The following is a 27,615-nucleotide window of genomic DNA, read 5'->3' on the forward strand; positions in this document are numbered from 1 at the left end:
AAATAACAGAGAGACTAACCCCCCGCCCCTTGCTCCTCCTCTTCCTCCTCGCTATTAGCCCCAACAATAGCCCGCCCACTGCTGCACTGTCTGTCTGCTCGAGGTGAGCGCTCGCGAGTGGCTGCTGCTGCTGCGGCGGGGCCGAGTCTCGTCACGCCGGTCGTCCGTGGAAGTCGTCCGGCTGGCAGGCCCTGGTGGACATGGCGGCTGCTGCCGTGGAGCAGGAAGACCGCAGACCCATCCGGAGGGTTCGTTCCAAGAGCGACACGCCTTACATCAACGAAGCCAGGATCTCTTTGCACCTGGAGACAGGTAAGGAAGAGCCACGTCATTTTGTTTTACGAGTGGGGCGACGCGTCGTCGAGGGCGTCATCGTGTGTGACTCCCCGTGTCATCGACGTGACACCGGGGTGTCGTGATGCTGCGGCCAGTACTCATGATGCTCGGCTGCACGTTGGGAACCATACGCTGTGTTACCCCCTCTCACCCCGGGGTTGGGGGTGGATTTCATCGCGACATTTGGGAGAAATAGGAGGACGTAGATGTCAAAACGGTGTCGCTTTACTGTCACGGTGACAGTTTGCTTTTGTTGCCATGGTCACGATGATACTCCACAAAGGCCGTGCGGATAAAGCATCCCCCGCCCCCTCGACAAAGCGCCCCGTAAATCAGCTTTTTTCTCCCATTCAGTAAAAAACAAAAAGAAAATCGTCATCACGTTTGGTTGCAAAGTTGCTTGGCTGAGGTGTCCAAAAAAGCCTCTCCTGTGAATCGGTGTGCATTATTCTCCGTGTACTGACCCCCCCCCCCCCCAGGAAAAAAATGATAAATCCCAATCACATGCTGTGCATTGACGACAATGCGTTTTTTCATTCGATCTGTGTGGATGATTAATTGTCGATTTTCGAATGAAATATCAGGTGGGGGGGGTCATCCTCCCATCGGTTCGGTCATCCTCAAGATGTCATCTCGATAAGACCCAAATACAGTCTCACTCCCCCCCCCTTCCAATAGGCGATGATTTATTTGAGTGTTCCTAGCTTGGGCCCTAATGCAGCACATCCAAACTGTGGCGCGGGGGCCAATTGTGGTCCGACGTCCTTGAAAACAAACACACTAAATGGATTTTTTAAAACGTATATGAGCCATCAGGTTTGTTTAAAAGTTGAATGTGGGGAGAGTGAGGAGGGGGGAATCAATAGATAATGATAATAATACATTTTATTTTGAAGCGCCTTTCAAAGCTCTCAAGGACACTTTACAGTCATAGACAAGCATAGAAAAAAAACAGATGCAATAATAAATAAAATACAATTATAAATATAAACAAGAGAGAAGCTACACAGAAAATGCTATTTCAAATAGGTGCTATTACAACAGGTACATTTTTGTAAAAAAAATGTCTGTTTGAAATACAGGTAATATACAAGTTACGACCGGGTTCCGTTCCGACAAAACGGTCGTAAGTCGAAACCCATTCAAAATGGCCAACGTGATGTTTACACAGGATAGTATACGATGTCAGTCTGTTGTTTTTTGAATACTATTAGATACCAAACTGTTTACATTTCATTTATAAATGTGATCACTTTTAGTGTCAGTTTTATCATTTTATATTTCGTATTAGCAATTTTTATGACTGTATAACGGTACCTGTGATGTATACAAAACTGTTTACTGTACAGTTCGTTTATAAATGTTATACTTAATTTTTAGTGTCGTTTTTATCATTTTATATTTCATTATTGATTTTTATTACTGTATAACTGTATCTGTAATGTATACAAACCTGTTTACTGTACAATTCATTTATAATAATAATAATAATAATACATTTAATTTCTAAGGACCTTTCCAAACTCTCAAGGACACTTTACAGTCACAGGATTTGTTTGTGCGGGTGAGCAGCGGCAGCCATTCGCGCCAGCGTTCACGCTACCCAGAAGTAACACAGCAGCAAAGTTATAAATGTTATACTTACCCCGCTCTCCCTGCTAACGGCAGGGAGAGCCTTTAGCAGGGATAATTTAATTTAAAAAAAAGTTAAATTACATTAAAAAAAGGGTCTGGCGGTCGTGGTCGTAAGTACGGGTGGTCGTAACTCGCGCCAGTCGTAACTCGGATGATACCTGTACTAAAAATCAATTTATGATAATAAAAAAAACAGAATTTATCTTCAAAACTATTATTGGCCAAATTAGCCAACTGCTTGAATTTTAGCAATAAATACACTCTGCACATCAGCACCAAATCCGAACGGGCTTCATTGTGTTTATTTTCCTGGATTAGTGAGGTAAGCAAAGACAAATACAGTGATACCTCGGTTTAGGAACCCCATGGCTTACGAACTTTTCGGTTTACGAACGTTAAATTTATGAACATTTTACCTTGGCATACAAACCATTTTTTGGGATACACACGGCGCGCCACGATGAGTGATGTGTCGTTCGCGAGCCCGTTCTACTAACAAGAAAATGGCAGCCCACTTGTTTTTGTCCTCTATTCCCCGCCCTCAGTCTTCGGTTAAAGCCACATGATTGGTCAACAATGCAGCAGTGAGGGGAGGTGATGTTTAAACATTAAAGAGACAGGCAGATGAGAGAGAGAGAGTAAGGAAATGGACAGAAAACAGTGAAATTTGGACTTTCAACGTTGCGAGTTCAAAGGCGAGAGTGTAGAGTGCAAGGTTAAAATTCCCATCAATCAGGCTCAACAAATAACCCGCACAAGTCATCTGTACACTTGATGCAAAAAGCTATCAACCCAGCTCAACAGAACACAATTCAGAATCAGAAAGGGAATTTGAAAGGGGACGGGGCGGGGGTTGAAAGGATAGAAAAACAACATATTCTAAGCATAACAAAAGAAAATGATTGATGAGGCACTAGGTAAAATTATCACAGAGAAAGCACCTACAAGGGATCATTCCTCAAGATGGTGAAATAAGAAGGCCATGTTCCTCATCAAGTGTTTAATGCTGATGAAACCGGACACTCCATTCCATCAAGCTATCAACGACCATCACAAAGGTAAATAAAATTACTTTATTATATAGTACAGTTTATTTCTTTCATTATGATACCATCGCACATTTATTATACATAAAATAAGGTCTATTTTGTGTAGTTTTAAGGCCTACAAAATTAGAAAGTAGAAAAAGGCGCTTAGAAATTAAATGTATTATAATTAATTATGTTTTATAAGGACCTGGGAACTGATTATTCTCTTTTTAATGGTTTCCTATGGGAAATTACTTTTTGGGATACACACTTTTCGCTATACACACTCTGTCTGTGAACCAATTAAGTTCGTAAGCCAAGGTATCACTGTAGATTGAACGCATAGACGATTTCACCCCAATCTGGTGTTTCGTTTTTTTTCCTCTGGAAGTTTTGTTTGGCCTCCCCGACAGTCACACCGGGGCGCTACGCCGGCTGTCCACATCAATTCAGCGGACCAGAGGGTCACGCGTTTCTGTCAATGTTGACAATTGTTGCCGATTTGCGTTCCAGCCGAAGAAGTGGAAAGGCTGGCGGCCATGCGCTCAGATTCGCTGGTACCGGGCACCCACACGCCTCCCATTCGGCGGCGGAGTAAATTTGCCACCCTGGGGCGTCTTTTTAAACCTTGGAAATGGAGGAAGAAGAAGAGTGAAAAGTTTAAGCAAACATCTGCCGGTGAGAACCGAGAACACTCCCATAAATATTTAGCAGTTGATGTGACGTTTTTTTTAACACGCTCAACACATATCTCAACATAAATGTCACCCATGGTCATGACAAATTACATTATTTTTATAGCCCTTAATCATGGTTAGGGACATGTTTAAAAAAAAAATAAGGTTTATTTATCAATTTGTCTGTTTATTTTTTATTGTTACTTTTTAATGATTAATGTATTTATTTTTATTTTCTATCTTAATTGTTTTGTTTTAAATGTTCAATGTATTTTTTATTCGTATTTATTTATTTGCTCATTTATTATTTTTTTATTTATGTATTTATGTATTAATTTCTCTGTTTTTTATTTTTAATTGTTGCATTTTTACTGTTAATTTTCAAATCTTTATTTTCTATTTTTAATGTTTGTTATTAATTTTTAATGTATTTTTTTGTTTACATTTAAAATCCTTTATTTTGTATTTTTCATTTATTCTTTTATTTTTTATGTATGCATGTATTTATTAATTTGTCTGTTTTTAATTTTAAATTGTTACTTCATGATTTTTATTAGTTATTTTATATTTTTTATTTTCTATTTTAAATGTTTTCTTTTTAATGTATTTTTTTTATTTGTATTTATTTATTTGCTCATTTAGTAATTGTTTTTATGGATGTATGTATTTATGAATTTGTCTATTTTTTATCTTTATTGTTACTTTTTAATTGTTAATTTTTTAATCTTTATTTTCTATTTTTATTTTTTTGTTATTCATTTTTTATGTATTTTTTACATTTTAAATCCTTTATTTTTTATTGTTCATTTATTGGTTTATTTTTTTGTGTATGCATGTATGTATTTATTAATTTGTCTGTTACTGTTTATTTTTTATTGTTACTTTTTAATTCTTATTGGTTAATAGATATATTTTATTTTCTATTTCAAGTTTTGTTCTAAATGTTTTAATTTTTAATGTATTTTTTTGTTTACATTTAAAATCCTTTATTTTGTATTTTTCATTTATTCTTTTATTTTTTATGTATGCATGGATTTATTAATTTGTCTGTTTATTTTTAATTTTTAATTGTTACTTTATGATTTTTATTAGTTAATTTATATTTTTTATTTTCTATTTTAAATGTTTTGTTCTAATGTTTTCTTTTAATGTATTTTTTATTTGTATTTATTTGCTCATTTAGTAATTGTTTTTATGGATGTATGTATTTATGAATTTGTCCATTTTTTATCTTTATTGTTACTTTTTAATTGTTAATTTTTTAATCTTTATTTTTTTGTTATTAATTTTTTATGTATTTTTTGTTTACATTTTAAATCCTTTATTTTTTATTTTTCATTTATTGGTTTATTTTTTTTGTGTATGCATGTATGTATTTCTTAATTTGTCTGTTACTGTTTATTTTTTATTGTTACTTTTTAATTCTTATTGGTTAATAGATATATTTTATTTTCTATTTCAAGTTTTGTTCTAAATGTTTTATTTTTTAATGTATTTTTTATTGTTATTTATTTATTTGCTCATTTATTAATTAGTCTGTTTGTTTGTTTATTTGTTATTTTCAATTGTTACTTATTCTTATTGGTTAATTTATACATATATATTTTTTTGTATTTTAAATATTTTGTTCTAAATGTTTAATTTTTAATGTATTTTTTATTTGCATTTATTTATTTGCTCATTTGTTAATTATTCTTATGGGTGTATGTATTTCAGAATTTGTCTGTTTCTTTTATTTTTAAATTTTAATAGTTACTTTTTAATTGTTAATCTTTAATCTTTTCTATTTTTGATTTTTGTTATTCATTTTTAATTTATTTTTTGTTTAAATTTTACAACCTGTTTTATTTTTTATTTATTCATTTACTCACGTATTGTTTATGTATGCATGTATTTATTAATTTGTCTGTCTGTTTATGTTTGTATTTTTAATTACTTTTTAATTAACTTTGCTTCTGTGAAATGTAAATTTCTCCACTGCGAGACTAATAAAGGCAAATCCAATCCAATCCAATCCAATTCTTAATGGTTAATTTATATTTTTTTATTTTCTACTTTAAATATTCTGTTCTATTTTTTGTGTGTATTTTTTATTTGCATTTATTTATTTGCTCTTTTATTAATTATTATTTATGGATGTATGTATTTATGAATTTGTATGTCTGTTTTTTATTTTTAATTGTTAATTTTTGTTATTAATTTTTAATGTTTTAGTTTAAATTTTAAATCCTTTATTTTTTAATTTTTCATTTATTTTTTATGTATTCATGTATTTATTAATTTGTCTGTTTGTTTATTTGTTGTTTTTAATTGGTACTTTTTAATTCTTATTGGTTATTATATATATTTTTACTTTTCTATTTTAAATGTTTTGTTCTAAATGTTTTTAATGTATTTTTTTGGGGTTTATGTATTTATGAATTTGTCCGTTTCTTTTATTTTTAAATTTTAAATGTTACTTGTTAATTTTCTTTTCTATTTTTAATTTATTTTTTAGTTTACATTTTACATCCTGTATGTTTTATTTTTTATATATGTGTGTATTTATTAATTTGTCCATCTGTTTATTTTTTTATTTTTAATCCTTAATTGTTAATTTATATTTTTGTATTGTCTATTTTAAATGCTTTGTTTTAATAAAAAAAAAAAATCATGTACAGTATTTTTTATTTATTTGCTCATGTATTATTTTTTATGGATGTATGTATTTATGAATTTGTCTGTCTTTTTTTAATTGTTACTTTTTAAATCTTTATTTTCTATTTTTAATTTTCGTTATTAATTTGTAATTACTTTTTAGTTTAAATGTATTCCTTTTTTATGTATTTACTAATTTGTCTTTTTTAATTGTTAATTTTTTTTTTTATCTTTCATTTGTGATTTGTGATTTGAAGTTATTTTTAATTTATTTTAAAATTTTGTTATTTGTATATTTTGTTTTTATTTTTTATTTACAGTAAAGTCTCGTTATATCGATATTCAAAGGTGTCCGAAAAAATATCGATATAACCGGGACTATCGATATATCCGACCCTGTTTGCATGTAATTTTCTCAGTGCGTGCATAGAAATAGTATCGATATAACCGGGACTATCGATATATCCGCTATCGATATAACGAGACTTTACTGTATATGTATTATATTACATATTTTTAATTTATATATATTATTATTATGTATATTTATTTGTATTCATTTGTGTATTGTTTTGTTTTATTTTTCTCTTTATTTTTTAAATTTCTTTTCAATTTATTTAATTGTTTTATTTTTTAATTGTTTTTTAAAGTTCTTTTTAATGTTTAATATTTGTAATTTTTTATTTTCATATTTCATATTTTTTGTTATTTATTTTTGTATTTGTAATTATCAGAATCAGAAAATCAGAATCAGAAAACCTTTATTCGCAAATTTGCAGATATAGATAGATAGATAGATAGATAGATAGATAGATAGATAGATAGATAGATAGATAGATAGATAGATAGATAGATAGATAGATAGATAGATAGATAGATAGATAGATAGAAATACCTTCTCTCTATCTGGAAACTTTTCCTTGACCGCGTGTGACTCTGCAACATATCAACGGTAACAATCCCCTGTATATGGAATGGAAATTTAATATTTGTGTTGGGTCATTCAACACACACCCGATAAATAAATATGACGGGTCTGCTTTTCTGCCACTTTATCTCCCAGTGCTGGAGCGAAAAATGTCGACGAGACAAAGCAGAGAAGAGTTGATCAAAAAAGGTGTCCTGAAGGAAGTTCTGGAGAAAGGTAAGTCCAAAACCCTCCCACTTGGTCAACTCTCACTTGGTCGTGCGGTCATGCTGGTGTGCTATGCTTGTGTAGACAGTTCGTCAACAATACGGGAGGACGAGAACTTGCAAAATGGCCGCTCTCCGCCCCCCGTGTGCAGCTTGTCCCCGCCCGAATGTCCCGAGCCGATGGAAGGAGCCGCTGCAAGTGGAGGTAAGCCACTTTCAAGCCTCCATTTTTCTTGACCAACGCTGCTTTACGTCTGTGTAAGCTCTCAGTCGTACAGGAGTGGTCCATCGATGAGGAGGTTTCTTCAGCCGTCATCTTCTTTGCTTTTCATTTGGCAGCCTAGCTTTTGGATGCACTAATTTTTGCCTTAAAGGACAACCGACACCATATTTTTGTTTCCTAACTGACATCAGAAAAACGTTTTATAACATCTAAAATACCCAAAACATGCAGGCTGATATTTTTAGTCAAATGCAAAACACCAATAAAAATGATTTAAAGTGTCCCAAAACTACTTCAAAATGACCCCGGAAATTTTCAGAAGGTCCCGCCCCCTTGTTCGTGACGTCACGCTAGGACGTCTTCGCCCATCTCTAGAATCAAAACAATGGCTTCAGATTCGGAGAAGATGCTTTCTTGTTACTCATCCAGTTATGAATATGATTCAAATAGTTCTGAAGAGGAAAGCATCAATTACAGTAAAGTCTCGTTATATCGATATCGGATATATCGATAGTCCCGGTTATATCGATACTATTTCTATGCACGCACGGAGAAAATTACATGCAAACAGGGACGGATATATCGATAGTCCCGGTTATATCGATATTTTTTAGGACTCCCTTGAATATCGATATAACGAGACTTTACTGTATTTGCAATCGATTGAAGAAGATGGATGGATCGTTCCTCCATCCGACTTCTTCGGCAACATAGGCTTAGTTATGCTGATGAGGCGATACCAGATAAAATGGGGCAATCAGGCCAGTCGTAGACCCAATACTCAGGCAGGACAATAGAAGTAATCAGTGTAGCTGCAGGGAGTTGTCCTCTACGCCCCCCCAACCTGAGCGCAGGGACCAATCATAGCAGAGTCTGGCACTGCCGCGTATGGACAGTAGGGATATATATATAGGGCCTAAACTACCAGTAAGACTTCAGTTTGCTGACGAAGTTTCTTGGATAAGAAGCGAAACGTCCGACACCTTCAAAGAAGAAGAGATGACTGCTGAAGAAACCTTCTCATTAACGCTGCTTTATTTTCAGGTTCGCTCGAATTTGAGATCCCCGCCGAGAGTTCAAGTCACCAGGAACACAGCCAAAAACCGAACCAGACCCGAGCCCCCAAAAAGCCTTCGGGGTATCCGGGCGGCGATACGGAATCAACATCGCACAGACCTCCCGCCTTACACAAGCAACCTCCTGCGCTACTGCCCAAACCCTTGAGCAGGATCGCCAACCACAGCACAGGTGTGTGATTATTCCCCACGTGACGTTCGGCCATTGCAAGCTCGCCGTTCCTTTCCTGGACTTGTTACATATGTAACACATATTCGCTATCTGTTTAGCTAGCCATCTCGATAGCTAGATATTAACTTGCTAGCTAGCTTACAGGTTGAGTGAACGCCGGCACGTGTGGCTGCCACTGCTCACCCACAGAAAAACTTATCCTGTGACTGTAAAGTGACCTTGAGACTTTTGAAAGGCATTTAAAAATGACATGTATTCTTATTCTTATTATTTCCAGATGGCGCCACGGTAAAGTTGGCCTGCATATCGGGGAAGTTATCTCCTCCTCTACCTCGGAAGAAGCTGATGATCTGCGTACCCGCAGGCGGCGTTGAACCCCTGCCGCCTCTGCTGGCTTTCCAGAAGTGCACCGGCCACGCCGCGGCGGGCGGCCACCCGCTGCCGTACGGAACTTTGGCCGTCCCGCTTCACCCGCCCAGCAGGATCATCGAGGAGCTCAACAAGACCTTGGCGCTGACCGTGCAGCGCTTCGAGAGGTCAGTGTCCAAAAATGTGACGAATGGCGGACTTTGATCTCCCGCTCGGGAAAAGCTCCGGTCGGGTTGACGAAATCAAATCGCAAAACTACAAAAATGAAGGCGTAAGGAAGCGGTTGCCATGATTCCGATGTCCATTGAATACAATCAGTCAATATGAGTTTTTCAGTGCTGGCTCATAGGGCCATATATGTATGTGTGTATATAAAGTACATATATATACGGTAAAGTCTCATTATATCGATATCGGATATATCGATAGTCCCGGTTATATCGATACTATTTCTATGCACGCACTGAGAAAATTACATGCAAACAGGGTCGGATATATCGATAGTCCCGGTTATATCGATATTTTTTCGGACTCCCTTGAATATCGATATAACGAGACTTTACTGTATATATATATCTCATCTCATTTTCCGTACCACTTATTCCTCATTAGGCCTATCTCAGCTGTCTTCGGGCACGAGGCGGGGGACACCCTGAATTGGTTGCCAGCCAATCGCAGGGCACACAAAGACATACAACAGTCACTCTCACACTCACACCTCGGGACAATTTGGAGTGGTCAATCTGCCTGCCATGCATGTTTTTGGAGTGTGGGAGGAAACCGGAGGACCCGGAGAAAACCCACGCGGGTCCGGGGAGAACATGCAAACTCCACACAGGGAGGCCGGACCAGGACGCGAACCGGCGACCTCGGCACTGTGAAGCTGGTGTGCTAACCACTCGACTACCGAGTATATATATAAAATATATATATATTGCATTAGATGTTATTTTGATTTAGATTATTTTTTTAAAACGTAGATATTTTGAGGCCTACGATCGATTAAAACAAACGCCGCATGAAAAACTTACATTGCACTGTGTCATGCAAGCGTGACCTCTGACCTCTGTGCCCCATTTCCCATCCACCTTAGTTCTGTGATGCGCGGCATTCCCGCCATGATGATGGAATGTGACGACAAAGAGAATCTCCCCAACAACACGGACTACGACGACATTCCCGTTATGTATCGGGACGATGACGAAGAAGAGGAGGAATTGGAAGAGGACGAAGAGGAAGTGGACGAGGAGGAAGAGGAGGAGGACGACGATGAAGATGAAGCATTGTTTACAAGTAGGTGTTTTGCCTTCTGGAGACGCCGCCATTAGTGACCGACGCCCAACTTCTGCAGCCCTCTGCCAAGCTAATTATTGACAGTACAGGTAACTACCGTTCTGACCAAACGGTCGTAAGTCAAAACGGTCGTAAGTCGAAATCCATTCAAAATGTTGAATAGAGGCTAAATGACTGGCAAATACCCCCACCCCCCCCCCTGGTGCCATCACACAGTCGATTGCTGTACGAGAGTGAGATGCTGGCTGGCTCGCCAAAATTGTTGTACACGTTGCCAGCCTGCTAGCGCATTGCGGTGCCAGGCATAGAATTAAAATTTTAAAAATAGGGCTCTGGAGGTCATGGTCGTAAGTAAGGGTGATCGTAAGTCGAGCTGGTCGGAAGTCGGATGTTACCTGTATATGCAAATTGAAGTCATACATGAGTACAACACAGTCTTCTTGATTTAAGACTAATAAAGGCATATCCAATCCAATCCAATCCCACACCCCTGGACGTCCCAAACACCAACATCCATAAACCAACAGAATGTAGACATTTTAATGGGTTGTCTTTCCATGAACCCATAGATTTATAACCTTGGCTAACTAGCTCTTCCTGTGAAACAGTTTACCGAGTCCTAAATTAGTCCAAGGCTAGATCTCCTACATGAAGATGACAATTTGACAGGCTCTGTCTGTTCACCTCAGATTGACCCCAGATGTTTCTGTGCTTCCATTGTGGGCCGAGTGTTCGGCCAACTAAGCATACAACAGCAAGAAACTTTGAAATATGATTTTAATACTGTCTATTCTCTATCACAGAAGTAGTACAGTGATATCGGTTTACGAACCCCTTGCTTTACGAACTTTTCGGTTGACGAACATTAAATTTATGAAAACTTTACCTTGGCATACGAACTATTTTTCGGGATACACACGGAGTGCCACAATGAGCGATGTGTCGTTCTCCGAACAAGAAAATGGCAGCCGACTTGTTTTGGTCCTCTATTCCCCGCTCCCAGTCTTCGGTTAAAGCCACGTGATTGGTCAAGAACGCAGCAGTGAAGAGACAGGCAGACAACAGGGAGTGAGAAAATGGATAGAAAACAGTGAAATTTGGTCTCGTTTCAACTTTGATAGTTCAAAGGCAGTGTAGACTGCAAGGTTAATATATCCCATCAATAATGCTCCACAAATAACCCGCACAAGCCATCTGTACACTTGATGCAAAAAGCTATCAACCCAGCTAATCAGAACACAATTGATGAGGAACAAGGTAAAATTATCGCAGAGAAAGCAACTACAAGGGATCATTCCTCAAGATTGGTAAAAGAAGAAGGCTACGTTTCTCATCAAGGGTTTAATGCTGATGAAACCGGTCACTCCATTCCATCAAGCCATCAACGACCATCACAAAGGTAAATAAAACGACTTTATTATATTGTACAGTTTATTTCTTTAATTATAATACCATAGCACATTTATTATATATAAAATAAGGTATATTTTGTGTAGTTTTAAGAATTAGAAAGTAGAAAATTATGTTTTATGGGGACCTGGGAACGGATTATTCTCATTTTAATGGTTTGCTATGGGAACATTTCTTTTGGGATACACACTTTTCGCCTTACACACTCTGTCTGGGAACCAATTAATTTCGTAAGTGAAGGTATCACTGTACTGCAGTACTCCCGCCACTGTCAGCTTCATGTTATGTGATTTCAGTTATTAATTTATTTATTTTCGATGTGTCGGGTCAGCAACGTTCTTGCGGTTGCAGGCACGCTAGCCCTGAAGGTGCTCCGAAAGGACTCTCTAGCCATCAAAATCAGTAACCGGCCCTCCAAAAGGGAGCTGGAGGACAAGAACATTCTGCCGCTGCAATCCGACCAGGAGAGATTCGAATCCCGGCAGCAAACGGCAACCAAACTGACACGGTGGGGATCCGCCCGTCAAACGCGTCGTTAATCGCAAACGCTGCTGCCATATTGTTGTTGTTTTTTTTGCCCCCCGTATTGTGTAAATAGTAACTGTTTTTTTCCACCTCCCCCCCCCAGACGGTTGAGTCAACGGCCAACCGCCGAGGAACTGGAACAGCGGAATATCCTCAAACGTATGTAAACATCATTTGACCACAAAAGATTGAAAAGCACCAATGAGATGCGTCACCATCTTTTTTTTTTTCTTTAGCTCGAAATGATTTGGAGGAGCAAGAGAAGAGGGAGATCAAGAGACACTTATCCAAAAAAGTAAGATGGGCGAATAACTGCGTTCATCATATTTTTATGGGAAATGCGGTTGCCATGGTGATTTGCAAATTATTCTGTTGCGCTAATTTCACATTTTCAGAGTGGCCGATTCCATCAGTTTGCTCAATAATAATTATGACTTTATTCTGTTTTCAATGTTGACATTTTTACAATTTTTAATTGTTATTAATTGATTAATTTATTATTCATTTATTGATTTAGAAATATATACATTTGTTAATTTATTCATTAATTCATTTAAGTTATTAATTTACTAATTTATTTACTAATTTATTTATTCATTATTTCATTGATTTATTAATTTTTAAATTTGTATTTTTTTAATTAATTTATTCATTTATTTATTGATTGATTTAGAAATGTATACATTTGTAAATGTATTAATTCATTAATTTATTAATTCAAGTTATTGACTAATTTACTAATTTATGTATTCATTAATTCATTAATTTATTGATTCATTAATTTGTAAATTTGTAATTGTTTTAATTAATTTATTCATTAAATAATGTATTCATTTATTTGTTCATTTATTGATTCAGCAATGCATACATTTATAAATGTATTAATTATGTTATTAATTTACTAATGTACTAATTTATTAATTTATTCACTGCCATTCCCAAATAAATTCAAGAATTGAACAGGGGGCGTAGAGCGTCATTCCCGAATTTGTTCTGGTTTTGTTTTTTCATGCCTGGGTGCCGATTAAGCGCCGGCCATGGCCTCTGGCAATGTTTTATCCCTTCCACAAGCGGGCAGCATTTCCCTTTTGTCCATGTTAGCGCTTTGTTCCAGCTTCAGCTTTTTTTCAAGCGCTATATCAATCAATATGTATTGTATTTTGGACATCCACCCTCATTTCAAGCTCATATACCTCCAGACCCTTATCACTTGGGAATTAACCCTTTTTTCCTGATGAAAGAAGCGAGTCTAAGGTCTCTTACACTCCAATGAATGTTTATGTAGTCCTAAAACTCAATAGTCTGTGGGTCCTGAAATTCGAGCGACAATGACAAAAACCCTGGCACTGGATTGGACACCTATTTGCACATTATCTGCCAGTGAATGAGTTAAATTGAGATTGGAGTTATTGAGCAAATAATGCCCAATTTGTTATGAAAGATAATTTTAACACCTCTCAACTTTGTGTGGCTTTTTTGTAGCTTAGCCAAAGGCCTACGGTGGAAGAACTGCGAGAAGCCAAGATCCTCATCCGCTTTAGCGACTACGTGGAAGTCGCCGAGGCTCAAGATTACGACAGGAGAGCAGATAAACCCTGGACCAGACTCACGGCTGCTGACAAGGTTCCCCGCAGAACCGCCTCGACTCCGATTCGGTGAAGAGCCGCATTTGATTCATCTGTTTTGTGCTTCAGGCGGCCATCAGGAAAGAACTCAACGACTTCAAAAGCAACGAGATGGACGTGCACGAATCCAGTCGACACCTCACCAGGTAAAATGGTTGGAGTTCCATAAACCTGTTTATCAAACATAAAAACAACCACTGGAGGTCAACTGGATTGGACTGGATGTACCTTTATTTATTTACATTTCACAGCAGCAAAGTTATTAAAGGAAGAGGAAAGGAAAGGAAAGGAAAGAAGGAAGTAGAAAATGGTATGATGTTCACAGTTTTTTTAATTGGAGCTAGATTAGATTAGATTAACTAATTGACTGCCAGACGATGTGCAAAAATGTGTCCACTTCAGGACCAGGGTGTTTGTCATTGTCACTGGAATTCCAGGACCCACAGAATATTCAGTGTTAGGACTACATCAACATTTAATGCAGCATTAAAAAACCTTAGAATCTCTTCTTTCATCATAACTAAAGAGTTAATTCCTAAATGATATGGGTCGGGAGTTATATGAGCTTGAAATGGGGGCGGATGTACAAAATGCAATAGAATAGTACATCCATATTGGTTTATGTAGCACTTTAACAACAGCTAAAGCTATTTCAAAGTTTTATTTATTTATTTATTTAACTCATTGACTGCCAGACATGTGCAAAAATGTGTCCGATGCAGTGCCAGGGTTTTTGTCATTGTCACTCGAATTCCTGGACCCATAGAATAATGAGTTTTAGGACACACTGAGTTATATAAACATTCAATGCAGCGTCAGAAACCTTGGACTATCTTCTTTCATCAGAAATAAAGAGTTAATTGCTAAATTATATGGGTCTGGAGTTATCTAAGCTTGAAATGGGGGCGGATGTACGAAATACAATAAAATATATATTGGTTTATAGAGCGCTTTACCAACAGCTGAAGGTGGAACAAAGCGCTAATATTGTCAAAAGGGAAATGCTGCCGCCTGGTGGAATGGAAAAAACATTACCAGAGGTCGGGTTAGCGCTTTATCGTCACCAAAGCATGAAAAACCAAAACCCGGACAAATTCGGGAATGGCGCTCTACATCATGCTTTTCAATTCCCAAATAAATACATGAATGGGAGTGAATGAGTTCATGAATAACTCGTTTTCAAATTTGAAGTCCAAAATAATGACCGTTATTATGATTTACATACAACAATTTTACATTTTGGTTCGGACCTTAGCGAGCATGATGGAATTTCACAAATTTGATTTCCTTTGGCAGGCCGAATAAAATGATGTAATGGGCCAGATTTGGCCCCCGGGGACTTGGCTTTGACACCCATGCACCAAACAGACTGCCGCTAACTTGCCACAGTGCGGTTAGCGCTCAAAATGGCCATCTTATACTTGAGAAACTAGACCATGTTACATTTGATCGGCATGCTCGAGATCATTTTGGCTTTATTTTTGTTGTTGTTCTGCAAAAGTTAACATACTACGAATTATGGGATATATTGATGCTAGCTAATCAGTAGCGCTCACTTGGACTGTCCTGTGTTTTAAGGACCCCCTTTTTTTTACCAATTACTCACGGAAATATAGTCAAACGATGACTTTTGTTCTGCAGGTTTCACAGGCCCTGACGAAAAGCTGTTCCGGTTTGCCTTTCCCACACACGCCATCAGCGGCCAAGCGGATTTGAAAGAGACCCTCTCTCGCCACCAAACGACGGGCAATGTGACTTTTGAATCCGGTTTCAGAATGACTTGGATTTATTTTTTTTTTCCACCAACTGCACTTTTGCCAAGTGAAATCTGTGCCAACATTGATGAATTTGATCAAGACTAAGAACAGAAAAAAAACTGAATCGGACTTGGTGTGATCCAGTTTTAAGACTGATTTGACACGTTTTATTTATTTATACTGCGGCCCATGAGTCAAGCGGTTAGCACAGTGCAGAGGTTGTCAGTTCGAGTCTCCCTTGTATGGACTTTGCATGTTCTCCCTGGGTGGGTTTTCTCCGGGTATTCCGGTTTCCTCCCACATTCCAAAAACATGCATGGCAGGCTGATTAACCACTCCAAAATTGTCCTTAGGTGTGAGAGTAAATGGTTGTTTGTGGCAACCGGTTCAGGGTGTCCCCCGGCTCATGCCCAAAGACAGCTGGGATAGGCTACAGCACCCGCCGCAACCCTAATAAGGAATAAGCGGGATAGATAACGGATGGATGGAAAACGTTGAAATACTTCCAGCAATGTACAACCCCCCCCCTCCATTTTTTTTGTAGCCAGCAACAATTCGATTCTGGGTGCAAAATTGACACTGTTGAAAATTGTGACAGGGTACAAGGAACATTTTCATTGCTTCCAGGTGAGTTCCAGACTTATCCAACCAATGTTGGGGACAACCCCCCCCCCCCCCAATAATAAAAAAAAAAAAACAAAATCAAGACTTATCCAACATTGGGGACTCCACCAAAAACAAAAAAAATATTCATGACTTGATCATCGTTGGGGACTCCACCAAAAACAAAAAAAAATTCCAGAGTCATCCAATGTTAGGGACCCACCCCCCCCAAAAAATTCAAGACATAGCCAATGTTGGGACCCCTCCCCCCAAAAAAGAAATGAGACTTGCCCAACATTGGGGACTCCCCCCTGCAAAACAAAAAATCAAGACTTATCCAACATTGGGGTCTCCACCAAAATCTTTTTTAATTCAAGACTCATCCAACATTGGGGACCCCTCCCCAAAAAAATGAAGATTTATCCAACATTGCCCCCCCCCCCCCCAAAGAAAATTATAATTCAGACTTAGCCAACATTGGGGACTCCACCAAAAAATTCTTTTTTAATTCAAGACTCATCCAACATTGGAGACCCCACCCAAAAATTCAAGACTTGTCCGACGTTGGGGATTCCACCCCCCAAAAAAATTATGTCTTCTTGGATTCCCACACCGACCGTGCAATACAATAATGATTCCCTTTTTTAATATTTATATTTTTTATTTGTTCATCTGTTTCTAGGTTTCACATTCGCAAGCGCCTATCGCTTCCAAATTGCCTGTCGTACGATTTTAACCAAAGCAATCGAGGGAACCCAGTTTGACCCCCCCCCCCCAACTTTATGTACAGGATTTGTTAGTCCCAAAGAAAGTGACTTTTCAAATGTTTGTCTGTAATTTTTTGGTGAAGCAGAACAACTGCATGTGATGATCGTCCGATGTCTGCGTTTTCCCTCAAAGAAAGAAAATTGTGATTTTGCCTTCTATGATGGATTTATTTTGCCCCTACCAACATGGCCGCTCCCTTGACGTGTTTGGCCGACATTCACATGGCGTGTACGGGGGTGCCGCAATATTTGTGCCACAGATCGATGGCTTTGGTGACGATGGCGTCCGTGTTCTCCTGCGGGATCTGCAAAAGGAAAATGAGAAAGAGGCTAGGAAGGTTGCCTTTAAGGGCACTCCGGAACTCACGTTGCTCAGGAACTTGACGATGCCTTCCGCTCGGCTCATCCCCAGCAAGACGATCTTGTAGCTGAGCAGGATCTCCAAGGCAACGAAAACCAGGATCTTACAGGAACCGCTGATCACCTTGTCCCACACTCTTGAGAGACAGGGTGGATATCATATCATCAATATCAGCAATATAGCTAGCTAGCTAGCTATTTGAGTCAGGAAACATATTAGCTATCTAGCTATCAGGTATCTAGCATTCTATTAGCTAGCTGGCTTTCTATCTATTTGAGTTATTCCGGGTTGAGTGAACGCTGGCGCGTGTGGCTCCCGCTGCTCACCTACAGAAAAACTTATCCGGTGACTGTAAAGTGACTGAGAGTTTTGAAAGACGCTTCGAAATGAATGAATATTGAAATTAATATTATTATTATTATGTAGATGAGCGTATTTCCCGTTGTATAAGGCGCACCCAAAAGCCTTGATTTTCTTCCACAGATAACCCTGCGCCTTATATGTGATGTCATATTGAGCCCCAACACGTCTTGCAATGACTATCAGCAGCCCCGGACTCCCATTCCCGGTACGGTATTTCTATATTATATTGGGAAAACTTAATTCAGTGAAGGTGCGCCTTATATATGGAAAAAGTTTGAAAAGACACCATTCATTGGGGGTGCATCTTATACTCTGGTGTTCTTTATACACCGGAAAATACAGTATTTCTATATTTAGAAAACTTTTATTCATTCATTGAAGGTGTGCCTTATACATGGAAAAAGTTTTAAAATATACCATTCACCGGGGGTGCGCCTTATACTCCATTGCGCCGTATACACCGGTAAATATGGTATTTCTATATTATATTTAAAAAACGTTTTTCATTCATTGAAGGTGTGCCTTATATCTGGAAAACGTTTGAAAATACACCATTCATTGCTGGTGCGCCTTATACTCCGGTGTGCCTTATACACCAGAAAATACTGTATTTCTTTATTATATTTGGAATACTTTTCATTCAGTGAAGGTGCGCCTTATATATGGAACATTTTTGAAAATACACCATTCATTGGGGGTGCGCCTTATACTCCGGTGCACCTTATACACCGGAAAATACGTTATTTATATATTATATTTGGAAAACTTTAATCATTCATTGAAGGTGCGCCTTATACATGGATTTATACACCATTTAGTGGGGTTCGGTGTGCCTAATACACCAGAAAATACGGTACTGTAAAATCCCGTGCACCACACGCATACACACACATGAAAAGATCCAGAATCTTGTGGTACATCTTCCACCTTGCTTCAACGTTTCCCACATTTTCTATATTTTGGTGTGTTTAGCTGAGGAGGACTCAAGGACCCCCTTTTATGGGCTCACCTCTGCAAACTGGACTCGGGCAGGACCCCAGCAAAGCAGCGTCTGAACCAGAGATGGTACGGAAGTTGTCCCAAAGTGCCGCTGTTCTTCAAATGGCTGAGCAGGCTCGGCTCCTCCTGACTCAGGAAGTGCTCCAGGCTCTTCGGCTAAAGTGGCAAAGATACAGGACAAGGCGACAACCGGTTCAAAAGATTAATCCACGGGCGCACCGGAAACATTACCGATTCAGGTCCGTATGAACTCTGGCTGAATTTACCCTATTTTCCGGTGTATAAGGTACACCGGACTATAACACGCACCTTCAATGAATGAAAAAAAGTTTTACAAATATAATATATAAATACTATATATATATAATAAAATATATACATATTTTCTGGAACGTAAGGCGCACCCCCAATGGATGGTGTCTTTTCAAACTTTTTCCATATATAGGTGCACCAGACTCCAAGGGCTCATTGAATTAATGAAAATGTTTTCAAAATATAATATTGAAATACCATATTTTCCAGTGTATAAGGCGCACTGAAGTATAAGGCGCACCAGAGTATAAGATGCACCCCCAGTGAATGGTGTCTTTTCAAACTTTTTCCATATATAAAGCGCACCTTCAATGAATGAAAAAAAGTTTTCCAAATAAAATATAGAAATACTGTATTTTCCAGTGTATAAGGTGCACCAGAGTATAAGGCGCACCCCCAATGAATGGTGTCTTTTCAAACTTTTTCCATAAGGCGCACCTTCATTGAATTAAAAAAATGTTGCAAATATAATATAGAAATACCGTATTTTCCAGTGTATAAGGCGCATCGGAGTGTAAGATGCACCCCAAATGGTGTACTTTCGAACTTCTTCCATATATTTGGCGCACCGGACTGACTATAAGGCGCACCTTCAATTAATGATTTTTTTCCCCACATATAATATGAAAATACCATATTTTCCAGTGTATAAGGTGCACCAAAGTATAAGGCGCACCACCAATGAATGGTGTATTTTCAAACTTTTTCCATATATAAGGCACACCTTCAATGAATGAAAGTTTTCCAAATATAATATATAAATACCGTATTTTCTGGTGTATAAGGAGCACCGAAGTATACAACACATCCAAATGAATGGTGTATTTTCAAACTTTTGCCATATATAAGGCACACCTTCAATGAATGAAAGAATTTTTCCAAATATAATAGAGAACTATCGTATTTTCCAGTGTATAAGTAAGGTGCACCGCAGTATACGGCGCACCCCCAATGAATGGTGTATTTTCAAACTCAAACTTTATCCATATATATAAGGTGTACCAAACTATAAGGCACACCTTAAAAGAATGAAAAAAGGTTTTCCAAATATAATGTATACAAAAAAAAAATCCAAATATAAGGTGCACCACATAAGGTGCTACATTAGAGGCTGGCGTTGTGCAATACTTCTTCTACAGGAGGGTTGGCTCCTGACAGTAGTGCGCGACCTGTTGTCGCTCAATATGACTTCACATATAAGGTGCACCAACCGCCATATAAGGTGCAGGTCATCTTTTGAAGAAAATCAAGGCTTTTCGGTGCGCCTTATACGTCGGAAAATCCGTTTACATCGCATGCTTCATCTTCTTCTTTTCCCCCCAGGGGTCGCCACAGCGAATCAATGTCCTCCATCTATCCCGGTTTTGTGCATCCTCTTCTCTCACACCAGCGACCTTCATGTCCTCTTTGACAACATCCATAAACCTCCTCTCAGGTCTTCCTCTCGGTCTCCTGCCTGGCAGTTCAAGGCTCAGCATCCTTCTCCCGATATAGTCACTGTCTCTCCTCTGGACATGTCCAAACCATCTCAGTCTGGCCTCTCTGACTTTCTCTGCAAAGCCTCTAACATGAGTTGTCCCTCTAATGTACTCATTCCTGATCCTATCCAACCTGGTCACTCCCAAAGAAAACCTCAACATCTTCAGCTCTGCTTCCTGTCTTTTCTTCAGTGGCATTGTCTCCAGTCCAAACATCATGGCTGGTCTCACCACTGTTTTATACACTTTTCCTTTCATCCTAGTTGAAACCCTTCTATCACACATCACACCTGACATTTTTCTCCAGCCGCTCCAGCCTGCCTGGACACGCTTCTTCACCTCTTTTCCACACTCTCCATTGCTCTGGACAGTTGACCCCAAGTACTTAAAATCCTCCACCTTCTTTATCTCTTCCCCCTGTAGCATCACTCTTGCACTTGGATCCCTCTCATTCACACACATATTCCGTCTTGCTGCGACTGATCTTCATTCCTCTCCTTTCCAGGGCATATCTCCACATCTCTAGTTTCTCCGCCACCTGTTCCCTGTTCTCGCTACAGATCACAATGTCATCTGCAAACATCATGGTCCAAGGAGATTCTTGTCTAACATCGTCTGTCAGCCTGTCCATCACCATAGCAAAAGAGGAAGGGGCTCAGAGCTGACCCCTGGTGGAGTCCCACCTCCACCTTGAATTCCTCAGTCATACCGACAGCACACCTCACAACTGTCTTACAGTCATGATACATGTCTTGCACCGCTCTGACATACTTTTCCGTCACTCCAGACTTCCTCATGCAATGCCACAGCTCTTCTCTGGGCACCCTGTCGTACGCTTTCTCCAGATCTACAAAGACACACTGCAATTCCTTCTCTGTACTTCTCTATCAGCATTCTTAAAGCAAACACTGCATCTGTCGTACTCTTTTTTGGCATGAAGCCATACTGCTGCTCACAAATGTTCACTTCTGCTCTTAGTCTTGCTTCAACTACTCTTTCCCAGAGTTTCATTGTATGGCTCATCAACTTTATTCCTCTGTAATTAGTACAACTCTGCACATCTCCTTTGTTCTTAAAAATGGGCACGAGTACACTTTGTCTCCATTCTTCAGGCATCTGTTCACCATCTAAGATCTTGTTGAATAACCCAGTCAGGAACACCACCGCCACCTCTCCAAGACACTTCCATACCTCGATTGGTAAATCATCAAGGCCCGAGTGCCTTTCCCCCCTTCATCTTCTTCAGCGACCTCCTCACTTCATCCTTGCTAATGCTTGCTACGTCTTGGTCCACAACAGTCACGTCTTCTACTCTTTGTTCCTTCTCATTTTCCTCATTCATCAATTCTTCAAAGTACTCTTTCCATCTTGCCATCACACTACTGGCACCTGTTAATACATTGTCATCTCTATCCTTAATCACCTGAACCTGCTGCAGGTCCTTACCATCTTTGTCTCTCTGTCTCGCCAGCCTGTAAAGATCAGTCTCACCTTCCTTGCTGTCCAGCCGAGCATACAAGTCATCATATTCCTCTTGTTTAGCCTTTGCCACCTTCACTTTAACCGTGCGCTGCATCTCCTTGTATTGCTGTCTACTCTCGTCCGTCCTCTCAGTGTCCTTCTTCTTTGCTCACCTCTTTCTCTGTATACACTCCCGCACCTCCCCATTCCACCACCAAGTCTCCTTATCTACCTTTCTTCCACTTGATACACCAAGTACTTTCCAACCTGTGTCTCTGATTATGTTCGCTGTAGTTTGCCAGTCATCTGGACGGACTTCTTGCCCACCCAGTGCTTGTCTTACCTCCTTCCTAAATATCATGCAACACTCTTCCTTTTTCAACTTCCACCATTTTGTCCTCACTTCAGCCTTTGGATTGGATTTGCCTTTATTAGTCTCGCAGTGGAGAAATTTACATTTCACAGCAGCAAAGTTATGAAAGAAATGAAAGAAGAAAAGCAAAACATAGTCAGAGTGACTTGCTTGGTTTCTTCATCTTCCTCACTGCCAGCGTCATCCTACACACCACCAACCTATGCTGTCTGGCTACACTCTCACCAACCACTACTTTGCAGTCACTGATTTCCTTTAGATGGCGCCGTTGACACAAAATGTAGTCTACCTGTGTACTTCTGCCTCCACTCTTATAGGTCACCCTATGTTCCTGTCTCTTCTGAAAGAAAGTATTCACAATAGCCATTTCCATTCTCTTAGCAAAGTCAACCACCATTTGTCCTTCAGCGTTCCTCATCTGGAGTCCAAACCTGCCCATCACCTCCTCATCATCTTTGTTTCCTGCGCCAACATGTCCATTGAAGTCTCCACCAATTACAACCCTCTCACATCTCGGGATGTTCTGTATGACTTCATCAAAGTCCAACCAAAATTCTCCTTCTCCGCCAGCTCACATCCTACTCTTGGGGCATACCCACAAACAACATTGAACATCACATCTTCAATTTCTAGCTTCGGACTCATCATTCTATCTGATACTCTTTTTACTTCCAAGACATTCCTAACAAACTCCTCTTTTAAGATAACCCCAACTCCATTTCTCTTTCTGTCTTCACCATGATAGAACAACTTAAACCCTGACCCTAAGCTTCTAACCTTGCTCCCTTTCCACCTGGTCTCCTGGACACACAGTATGTCTACCTTCCTTCTCTGCATCATGTCAACCAGCTCTCGACCTTTACCTGTCATTGTTCCTACATTCAAAGTTCCTACTCTTAGTTCGATACTCTTGCCGTTCCATTTCTTTCTTTTCCTCCGGGCACACCTCCCTCCTTTCCTTCTTCGACCAACAGTAGTCAATTTTCCCCTGGCACCCTGAAGGTCAACAGTACCAATGGCGGCCGTTGTTAACCCGGGCCTCGACCGTTCCGGTATGGGATTCAGAGGTTTGATTCACATATTTGTTTTGGCAATTTTTTTTACGTCGGATGCCCTTCCTGACACTACCCTCTGTATTTATCCGGGTTTGGGACCGGCACAATAAGACACTGACTCGTGCCCATTTGTGGCTACATTACATAGCATAGCATATGACCCCCTAATTGGAGCAATAAATCAAAAATGGATCTGCTGTGAAAATGAAAGTTTGAACTTACAAGATGTGGAAGTGAATCTCCGAACTTGGTGTGGAACTGACTGATAAAACTTTTAATGAGCCAGTAGCAGTCGACGGAATCCTCCACGATCTCCTCCATGGCTTGACTGATAGACAGGAAGTCTTCATTTTCTTTATCCTGATAAGCAGATTCACACTTGACGGAACAAAATGGCCAAAAGCGCCGCCATCTTACTTACCGGCGGTGAGATTTCAGAGCATCGCGGTAGCACATGGCTCTCCAGCTGAAACATCCGCAAGTAGATGTGGCTGGAAGGCGTGGACGACTTGACGAATCGCATCACCTCCAGCGCCTCCAAGATGTCCTGGTACTGCTCCTTCCTGTAGCTTCCCACCAAACTGTGAGAATCACTGTGAGGTGGCAGGATGCCTGAAAAACAAACATAGCAGTTTAGCTTGATGCTAACCATGATGTGGATGATGGTTAGGGGGTCCCACAACAAGAGCCTGAGCGTGGGATGCCACACCCCCCCAAAAAAAAGATATGGCTGTAATGCACCTAAAAAAATGGCCAACCACAGTCCCAGATAGCATTAGCAATTGAAATCTCCAAGGCTAACAACAGCCATTCCTTGAGAACATATTTTTCCAAATCTTAACACATTCAACTGCCATTCCCGAATGTATTACAGTGATGCCACAGCTTACGAACTTAATTGGTTCCCACAAAGTGTGTGTAAGGCGAAAAGTTCATCTGCCAAACATTTATTTCCCATAAGAAACCATTAAAATGAGAATAATCCGTTCCCAGGTCCCCATAAAACGTAATTTTCTACTAACTTAGCCTTAAAGGATAACCGACGTCTCCGGACAAGTTGTGTCCATAATTTGTAAAATCACTTCAAATGACTTCTACTGAGCGTATTTTACAAAGAATTCACCGCACGAACGGTTCCGTCTGCCAAACATTTATTTCCCATAAGAAACCATTAAAATGAAAATAACCCGTTTCCAGGTCCCCATAGAACAGATTTTTGACTAAATAAGCCTTAAAACTACACAAAATGTACCTTATTTTATGTATAATGTGGTATTTTATTGTAATGTAAGAAATAAACTGTACTGTATAATAAAGTCGTTTTATTTTCCTTTGTGATGGTCGTTGATGTAGTTGCTGCTTGATGATATTAGAGTGAAGTTGCCGTGCTTTCTCTGCAATAATAGCCTCACACACATTGTCCCTTGCTAGCTGCTTTTCATTAATCCGAATCAACAGAGGTTTTTCAACCTCTTCTATTCCCTGAGACCGTTGCTTAGACAACATAGAAACACCCTTAGCGGCACGTCGCAATGGTCGACTTAGTGTTCTGGTACTGGGACGCTAAGTCACACAAACGCACACCTCATTGTTTTTTTGATGATCTCCTTCTTCTGCTCGTCATTTTCATTTGTGTCCTCTTTGGCTTAACACGAGCCTGTGGTGATTTTTTCCGGCCCCCTTAATAGCAAAAGTACTCCACTCGATAACAAACCATGTCTGCACTCAAAGAAAGTGGGTGTGAAAAACTAGTCTGCCAGCCACCGTGGCGCTGTTCGACCATGTGGTTTGGTGTTCATCCGCCGAAAACCAGTGTGCTAGCCTCCGTGGCGCTGTGTAGTTTGGTTCACCCGCCGAAAACTAGTTCGTATGCCAAGATTCGCAAATGTAATACTCGTAAGGTGAAAAGTTCGTGAGCTAAAGCGTTTGCAAACTGAGGTATCACTGTATTTCCCATGAACTGCAAAAAAACAAGGGATTACTGTGAACCAATATGTATGTAATGCATTGCATTTTGGGCAACCACACTCATTTCAAGCTCATATAACTCCAGACCCATATCATTTAGGAATTAACTGTTTTTTTCTGATTAAAGAAAAGAGTCTGGTGCTTTCTACGTTTTATTTAAATAAACCTCGAGTGCAAAATAAAGTATAGAGATGGCTTTTACCTAGCAAAACCTTCCACACATGGACTCTGTACATGGACGGGAGGGGAAAACGTTGACTGAAGGTGCTCAGCTTCTCAAGATCTGTCAAATAATCACATAATTTTCGTAAAGCAACCGGAAATGAATACTTTAATAGCTTTACAAGGTAAAAGACACTCGTTTGATTTGGCCTCATTGAGTTACACAGAGTAGTTGAATCGGGATGACACCAAGTGACACTTACCCAGCGGGTTGTCCTTCAGCAGTATTTCTAATGACTTTTTCTCTTCCACTCCACGAAAGCCAACTTTCTCGTAATAAGCAGAGCGAAAGTTTCTCTGTGGGTCGTCAGCCATTATTTCACCTGATAAGCAGCCAAACGAAAGAGCTCACGATTGTCAAACACCGAACCCCGGCACAATTTTAACCTGTTTAATGGCTGCTTCCTGGACATAGTGGCAAAAACGTATTTCCGTGAAAAGACCTCTACTTAGATATACAGCACATTCTACTTATAAATGAAATTTATTATTATTATTACATTGCAGTACTGCAAGCTATATGGCGTTCAACTGCACCGCCCACTCCTCTTGCTCGTCTTCTTTCTTCTTTTTGGTTTCATATTCGGTTGCCATGCAACGTTAAATACATTACCGCCACCTGTCGTGTGGAGTCTGAAACGAGTACAACAGCAGGTAACGTCTCTCTTTTTTACTAAGCAGTTCATTCATACAATAACTAAACTTCATTTATAATTCTGTCGAAACATAAACTAAAAACTATATGAACGAAATCCAAACAAAGTAATGAATTAACAAAAAAAAATCAGAAAACGAAAAAGGCGGGACAACGAGAAAAAGGAAACCAATCAGGGGCTGACTGGAATGGAAGTGAATCATCTGCTTCAACCTTCTAGTGATGGGAATTTCGGCTCTTTTCAGAGAGCCGGTTCTTTTAGCTCGGCTCACTAAAAAGATGCGGCGCTTTTGGCTCTCAAATTGCTCCTCAGTTTTTTTTTTTTGTTGCTTAAATTAACTATCAAAAATTATGTAAAATTATGTGAAAAACAAATTACTTATATAAAAATACACTATATTAAATGTTTTTATTTATATGGCTTGAATATGTGCACAGTGAGCAGCCACAAACTATCAATTTCCCTGTGGTTACTCTGGTCTGATGGTCAGCTGTCACTAATTTGCTTTTCATATTAATAATGCTGTCATACCAACTAGTAAAACATATAATAATTGAATAATAATAACAACATAATGTAATAACATGTGTCCTCCTGTCTACCCCCCCCCCCTCCCCCCGTTCTCCTCACTGCTGCGTGTGACTGTAATTCTCCCCTGTCTCCTCTACCACGGATATTGACCAATGACGTGCGGCTTTAAGCGAAGACCGAGGAATAGAGCACAAAAAAGGTCGGCTCCCATTCCTGGCTCCTTGTTAGGAACCGGCTCTCTTTGTTCACTTCATATATCCGGCTTTAATATCCGGCTCGTTCGCGAACGACACATCACGACAACCTTCACACCTCCGGAAACGACCTAAAAAAACACCTATTTTTTATTAAGCTATTCATTAATACAAACACTAAACTTCATTTATAATTATGTCAAAAAACAACAACATAAACTATATTAATGAAATCCAAACAAAATCATGAATTATCAAAAAATAAAAACAATCAGAAAACGGGACAAAGTGAAAAGGGAACCAATCAGGGGCGCACTGGAACGGAAGTAAGTAACTTCTACATCAGACACTAGGATAAATGAACAATTGACAACT

General features: G+C 39.2%; 2 protein-coding genes across 7 annotated transcripts; one reads left to right on the forward strand and one right to left on the reverse strand.

Moving 5' to 3' along the window:
- Positions 1-40: 40 nt before the first annotated feature.
- On the forward strand, positions 41-16,861 carry phactr1 (phosphatase and actin regulator 1). Of its 5 annotated transcripts, XM_089000593.1 has the most exons (13): positions 45-312; positions 3,513-3,677; positions 7,377-7,457; positions 7,533-7,652; positions 8,715-8,918; positions 9,196-9,454; positions 10,381-10,580; positions 12,342-12,498; positions 12,619-12,674; positions 12,752-12,810; positions 13,998-14,138; positions 14,210-14,286; positions 15,782-16,861. In XM_089000593.1, exons 1-13 carry the CDS (start codon positions 201-203, stop codon positions 15,795-15,797), a joined length of 1,647 nt encoding a protein of 548 aa, XP_088856719.1. In that variant the 5' UTR covers positions 45-200; the 3' UTR covers positions 15,798-16,861. The 5 variants fall into 5 exon arrangements, with proteins under 5 accessions (XP_088856720.1, XP_088856717.1, XP_088856718.1 ...); XM_089000591.1 differs by having other exon boundaries at positions 42-312; positions 7,377-7,652; XM_089000595.1 differs by lacking the exon at positions 3,513-3,677 and having other exon boundaries at positions 43-312.
- On the reverse strand, positions 11,353-26,406 carry tbc1d7 (TBC1 domain family, member 7). 2 transcript variants are annotated; one of them, XR_016115530.1, is made up of 9 exons: positions 26,063-26,406; positions 25,840-25,920; positions 24,091-24,281; positions 23,892-24,047; positions 19,001-19,146; positions 17,635-17,764; positions 17,450-17,572; positions 14,126-14,311; positions 11,353-11,584 (listed from the first exon to the last, which is right to left on the reverse strand). XR_016115530.1 is itself a non-coding variant. In XM_089000600.1 (7 exons), exons 1-7 carry the CDS (start codon positions 26,172-26,174, stop codon positions 17,486-17,488), a joined length of 885 nt encoding a protein of 294 aa, XP_088856726.1. In that variant the 5' UTR covers positions 26,175-26,387; the 3' UTR covers positions 17,287-17,485. The 2 variants fall into 2 exon arrangements, 1 of the variants encoding a protein (XP_088856726.1); XM_089000600.1 differs by lacking the exons at positions 11,353-11,584; positions 14,126-14,311 and having other exon boundaries at positions 17,287-17,572; positions 23,892-24,029; positions 26,063-26,387.
- Between the last annotated feature and the right edge of the window lie 1,209 nt (positions 26,407-27,615).

Source organism: Hippocampus bargibanti, linkage group LG07 (assembly GCF_051943395.1).
Source record: "Hippocampus bargibanti isolate YZ-2025 linkage group LG07, ASM5194339v1, whole genome shotgun sequence".
Taxonomy (NCBI): Eukaryota; Metazoa; Chordata; class Actinopteri; order Syngnathiformes; family Syngnathidae; genus Hippocampus; species Hippocampus bargibanti.

Excerpts from the sequence above, each read along its gene's own strand:
- phactr1 (XM_089000591.1), top strand. The coding sequence starts at position 201 with ATGGCGGCTGCTGCCGTGGAGCAGGAAGACCGCAGACCCATCCGGAGG. Across the intron at positions 313-3,512 it reads CTCTTTGCACCTGGAGACAG|CCGAAGAAGTGGAAAGGCTG; the intron begins GTAAGGAAGAGC and ends TTTGCGTTCCAG. Across the intron at positions 10,581-12,341 it reads AGATGAAGCATTGTTTACAA|GCACGCTAGCCCTGAAGGTG; the intron begins GTAGGTGTTTTG and ends TTGCGGTTGCAG.
- tbc1d7 (XM_089000600.1), bottom strand. The coding sequence starts at position 26,174 with ATGGCTGACGACCCACAGAGAAACTTTCGCTCTGCTTATTACGAGAAA. Across the intron at positions 24,282-25,839 it reads TGTGTGGAAGGTTTTGCTAG|GCATCCTGCCACCTCACAGT; the intron begins GTAAAAGCCATC and ends TTTGTTTTTCAG. Across the intron at positions 19,147-23,891 it reads GAGATTCACTTCCACATCTT|CCGAAGAGCCTGGAGCACTT; the intron begins GTAAGTTCAAAC and ends TTGCCACTTTAG.